Source organism: Olea europaea, unplaced genomic scaffold (assembly GCF_002742605.1).
Source record: "Olea europaea var. sylvestris unplaced genomic scaffold, O_europaea_v1 scaffold1506, whole genome shotgun sequence".
Taxonomy (NCBI): domain Eukaryota; kingdom Viridiplantae; phylum Streptophyta; class Magnoliopsida; order Lamiales; family Oleaceae; genus Olea; species Olea europaea.
Window position 1 is genome coordinate 142,847 of NW_019232636.1, and position 6,062 is coordinate 148,908.

A 6,062-nucleotide genomic window follows, 5' to 3' on the forward strand; every position below is an offset into this window, starting at 1 on the left:
GCTCGTGGTCAAACTCTTTATTTCAAGTTTTTGACAAAGCTCCAAGTCAAGCTCTTTCATTACAAATCTTGACAAAGCTCCAGAACAAGCTCTTTCATTTCAAATTTTGGTAAAGCTCGAGGTTGAGCTCATTCATGCTAAAATCATTTACAAAGGTCGAGCTCCCTACTTCCAAAATTTTTAATGCTGAATTACCTCTGACTTTAGGATCAGAAGAAAAGCAGGTAACACGGGTCACAACTTTCTATGTAGTTTGAGCTCCAATGATCTACAATGCCATACTTGGAAGGCCGCTGCTTAATGGGATAAAGGCTATTGTCTCAACTTTCCACTTGACCATGAAATTTCCAATAAGTAATGGAGTAGGAGTAGTTCGAGGAAACTAAAATGTGGCTAGACGGTGCTATGTCTCCAGCGTTCGGGAAATCAAAATCGATGGCATGCAGGTTTCAAAGCTCGAGCTCCAGCTTGAACGTTGTGGGAGAATGGTATATGTGGAAGAATTTTTAGAGGTCGAGCTCAAGCCTGGAAGGCAGGTTACCCTTGGAACGATGACAACCTAAAGCTCTATTGTGAATAGCAATCTCTGCCCCTAGGTATTTAGGCTAGCTTTTGCCCTTAGTTTTCTTTACAGTCATGCGCACTCATAAGTTTAGTTTGGTAGTTCAGGTTTGTGTTCCCCTTAGGAAGTTTACTTTTTGGGCCTACGCGCCCTCTTTCATCCTTTTATGAATGGTTCATAGTTTCCAAAAAGTTGGGATAAAATGCCTTCAAGCACGTACTCTTTAATGATATAGGAATTTGCTTTTTTGCTAATGCTTTCTCTTGAAAATAAACATTTAGCGTAAGGCCGTGCCCTGAGCACGCAGCTAAAGCATACATTTAGCATAAAGTCGTGCTCTGAGCATTTAGCTAAATAAACTCTAACACTTTAGTGTAAGGCCGTGCCTCGAGCACGCAGTTGAAGCATACATTTAGCATAAGGTCCGTCCTCGAGCATGTAGCTAAGTAAACTCTAACACTTTAGCGTAAGGTCGTGCCCCAAGCACGCAGCTAAAGCATACATTTAGCATAGGGTCGTTTCCCAAGCATGCAGCTAAATAAACTCTTAACACTTTAGCGTAAAGTCGTGTCCCAAGCATGCAGCTAAAGCGTACATGTAGACCCCATGCCTGGCCATTGCCTTAGGCATACATTTAAAAAAATTCAATAAGTAAAAAATCCCGACATTATTTTTCATCCCGAGCTTGATGGGCTAAGTTCTCAAAAATTCCAATGAGGATAATTGTTCAACATTAGGCTCAGAGGCATATTCTTGAGCTCAATACATTGTTAAAAGCCCAACCTCAGAGCTCGGGGGATTGTTCAACATTGATCTTGGGGGCCTATCCTAGAGCTCAATACATTGCCAAAGTCCCAGCCTCAGAGCTCGGGATATTCTCAACATTAGGCTCGGGGGGCCTAACCTAGAGCTCAATACATTGCCAAAATCTCGATATCAGAGCACGAGATATTATTCAACATTGGGCTCGGGCCTAACCTCAAGCTCAATACATTGCCAAAGTCCCAGCCAAAGAGCTCGAGCTCTTTCATTTGATATTGGCAAAGCTCGAGATCAAGCTCTTTCACTTCAAGTTGGTAGAGCTCGTGGTCAAGCTCTTTATTTCAAGTTTTTGACAAAGCTCCAAGTCAAGCTCTTTCATTATAAATCTTGACAAAGCTCCAGGTCAAGCTCTTTCATTTAAAATTTTGGTAAAGCTCGAGGTTGAGCTCATTCATGCTAAAATCATTTACAAAGGTCGAGCTCCCTACTTCCAAAATTTTTAATGAGTTTCGGGATCAAACCTTTCCTTTCTAGAATTTTTTAATGAGCTCTCATTCGAGCTCCTTCTTCCAAAAATTTTTAACAAGGTCAAGGTCTAAACCTTCCTTTCAAAATATTTTAATGAGCTCGAGGTCGAGCTCATTCCTTCTAAATTCTTAGACAAGGTCCTGCGTACAACTTCCTTTCAAAATTTTAATAAGGTCGAGGTCGAGCCCCTTCCCTTCAATTTTAACAAGGTAGGGGTCGAGCACATTCAAATATCTTAATATTGAAATCAAGCTCATCTCTTTCAAATTTTTTGAAATGATCAAAAATTGCTATCCTAGGTCTATATGCTCGGGGGCCTATCAACTGGACATGAGCATGCCTATATTTGAACCCAATGTACTTGTGCATCTCATTCCAGAAACTCCCACATTGCGCATGAGCTCTTGAAATTGATGCACATGGGCCCATGATGTGTACAATTTTTGTATGACCCGACCATCCACGACCTCATGCTCGAGCTCATAGTAACCTCAAGCATTCCTCCTATGGCTTGAACATCCTCGAGTTTATATAGTCAAGCTCGTTACTCTCTCCCTTGGGCCACAACCATCAGGCTCGCATAAGCAAGCTTGAGCTTGGGTTTAAAGCATCCTATCTCGAACTATATAGCTCGATCTTCCCCCCACACATTTACTCAAGCACAATGTCAGGCTTAATGTTGAGGATGGACCTACGTTAGAAGGATTGAGGTCAGGCTACAAGCTTAGGTCGAGCTTTATGAGAGCGGGCTCCTGAAATGTCAATCTCACTTTAGCTACAACTCTTTATGCTATCAGAGTTTGACTCAAACTCAAACAAAACACTTTCATTATAACACAAACACTCTACATGATAAGGGCTGGAGACAGTTGAATTCTTTTACAACTCTACCACTAACATCTATAAATACATGACCAAAGTTCATGGCTAAATTACGTTTTTAAATACAATTTCAGTAGACGTTCTCATATAAATTCCCTATCTGACTTAACCATCGAAGCGGCGACGAGAACACATCTCGTTGCCTTTGTTTCAGGTACAAGAAAGCTCTATTCGTACCCTTTCTCAGTCGTCAAGCTCGAAAATCTACCAAGTACGATTTTTGATAGCATCACTAAAAATTTTAGAATATAGACCCAAATTTTACTCCTCGCATTAGGGAGGTTTTGTACTATAAAAATTAGTTTTGTTCATGGATCGTGTCGACGTGCTCTCATTCTGCTTAATTGAATTTTCCTTTATGACAGTTGCTTGACTTGCTAAAACTGACCCACAATTCAAAAGGTGCTAGACAACTTTTTGTGCCTATTAGGCATGATATCGTCTGATATAATAAATACAAATTTTATCGCTTAGTCCTTGTTTGAGCCCCATTTTTCGATTAAAATAAATTTTTAAACAGTGATTTGACTTTATTTTAATTACATATTTTTCAATAAAATAATATTACACGTAAATTCAATTTTTTTATTTTTTAATCACACAATTTCCATCATAATAATATTATAAAATGTATTTTTATGAAAAGAATGGAACTCAAACAACCCCGTATTTAATCACAAGAATTGGGTCGCCTATCGAGAACTATGTGCAATATCAAAGGCTTTTGGTAATTTTGTGTGGATGGATACCCATAAGCAAATGTTGACCATGGTATTGGACGAGGGAATGAGTCACTTGTCATGAAAAATCCCGAGAGGATAAGAAAAGACAGAGGATGGGAATTTAAAAAAATGAAAAAAATAATAATAATAACGTGTGGCACAGCAAATATTAAATATAATATATTAAGATTAAGAAAAATAGCATTAAATAACAGTCTGATAAAGTCTGTAATAATATCTGTACACTCTGTGTAGATTTCAATACACACACTAAATGCTATAGAACCTCACTTGAATGTCCTCTTTCATAAAGAATCTTAGGGGCCCTAGAACATTACACACATCTCAAGAAAAATAAAATAATTCATAATAATTCATATTCTTTCACGAAAATTTTGTTATGGAATCGGAATTCCTTTGCTAATCATTACTTAAGGGTTGTAAAGGTTGCCACCACATCTGCACTTCCATCCAAGTGGCTTGTAATTGGAGTACCTGTTCCCGGCCGATGACGGTGAAGGATCTAAATACTCTAGTGGCTTTGGTGTGATTTGACCCGGATGGACTCTGTCGTGACTCGGCAGTGTAGGCACTTGAACCGCCATGCATGGGTGGCACTGGTTGCATTTGTTGTGACAACTCGGCGGCATTGAACCCAGTCTTGTTTTTTCCTCCACCTCCAAACCCTACAATACACAAAACCCCATAAGCATCATTTTATATATATATATGCGTGTAGAGAATAGATGCAGGAAGAAGAAGAAGCAGAAAAGGTTATTTATTTACCCTGTGAGTATATATGGACTGCGTTTGATTTAAGCAATAAGAAGGAAAGAGAAGAGTGAGAAGGGCCGCAAATGTGAAAATGGTGAAGAAAATTAAAGAAGTCATAGCCATGGCTGCATTTTATCTTGACATTAATTCAAAGCAAACTAGATAGGGAACCAAATTGTCAACAGTAAAAAAAATACATTTTGTAGATAGAGAAAGAGAAATGTTTAGGGTAACTGTTGAAGAATAGCAGGAGGTATAGAGAAAAAGGGTGTTCAAGTAAACTTGAGGAAAAAAAAAAATTGAAAGCAACAAGTCAACTAGCAAAGAAAAGAAAACACAAAAGAATGGGAGAAATGGCATCAGAACGTAAGTAATCTATGGGCAAAATTCATTACTCTTACGCCGTTGAGACTTTGCTATTTACCAACTGCGCTGAAAGGGAAAGGCCTTAGGGGCAGTACTGGAAGAAGACAGTCGGGTGGGTCGCGTAAGTGGGGTTGGAAGGTAGGGTTAGTAGGTGAATGTCACATTAAGATGTTATGGTTTTCTGTATCAGTATAGCACATGGGTTGACTGTGATTGATTAATGAATCAGAGTGAGATTTGTTTTCTATTTTCATGTTTCAGTAAAAAAAATTCCAAATTCTGGATAATCAGGCAGGGTATTTGCATTTTTTTTTTTTTTTATACCCAGATATCCCAGCTTCGTCGGACTAAATCCTGAACCTCTAGCCACTGACCCCTCAGTGACTCGAGGGGGATTTGCATATTTGCGCTTTCTTTGTGCATGTTATAGAACATGGATAAACCCTTCACTTTTAAAAATTTTTAATCTCCATTGCTTTTTTTTTTAACAAATTTCTCCTGTCATCTGAGAGTAAATATATATTATAATATTTAAACTATATATTTGAACTATGTATTTCCTTATTTTATTTCTTAACATAGACAATTTTTTCATACTTTTTATTTAAATGAATCATTTTAGTTAAAAATACCATCATAAATATTGCTATGAAACTTTTAAAATTATTAATTGTGATTTTTTAAAAATGCGATTGATAAATAATTAACGAATCAACACAAATAATTTAATAAAGCTAGTTCTATTGCTTGATTTAGTAGCATTTTCTCTGTATGTTTTTTATACTCTTTTACTTTATTTTATAGTAAAAAATTAATATTATCATAATACTAAATGTGCCAAAAAAAAAATGGCATCAAAGTAATCAATCTTAGTCCACTTTTAGATGAGAAATCAATATGCACCAAAATATGATTAAAGGATAATTAATATATGACGTTCTTACCTTTTCCTATTATTGTTGAAAATATCATTACATTTCATAAGGCAAGCTAGAAGAGTTCATGCTTTTGTTAGAATTGGAAATGAGACTAGCCCTTGTTAGAGCTGTAAGCAAAAATCGCTAAATCGAAAAATCGAATTGAAATCGCATTTTAGAAATCGTCGGTTTGGTGTCATGTGAACCCGATCAACGAAATGGTTTTGACCCAAATCAAACCGGTCAAAATGGTTTGGTTTAGGCTTGAGAATTTTAATTGCGATTTAAAATCAAACCGGACTGACAAAAAAATAGGGAAAATTGCAGTCGAGGTACCAAACCTTTCGTTTATTAGCAGACTTTGCCCAAACCTTTAATTTGTGCCACCCACAGTCCCAAACCTTTTAAAAATATGCACCGAAGGTTCAAATGGATGGAAACCATCCGTTTAACCGTTAGTTGACTAGAAAAGTCAAAATTTGACCAATTTGAACCAAATTAAAAAGGGTAAAGTGGTACTTTGCATTTTTTCTTAATATTAATAATTAA

The 6,062-nt window shown here is 37.0% G+C and overlaps 1 protein-coding gene across 1 annotated transcript; it reads right to left on the reverse strand.

The window, feature by feature from the left end:
• Positions 1-3,621: 3,621 nt before the first annotated feature.
• LOC111376439 (EPIDERMAL PATTERNING FACTOR-like protein 1) lies at positions 3,622-4,612 on the reverse strand. Its single transcript, XM_022999400.1, has 2 exons — positions 4,243-4,612; positions 3,622-4,142 (listed from the first exon to the last, which is right to left on the reverse strand). Exons 1-2 carry the CDS (start codon positions 4,351-4,353, stop codon positions 3,888-3,890), a joined length of 366 nt encoding a protein of 121 aa, XP_022855168.1. The 5' UTR covers positions 4,354-4,612; the 3' UTR covers positions 3,622-3,887.
• Positions 4,613-6,062: the final 1,450 nt, after the last annotated feature.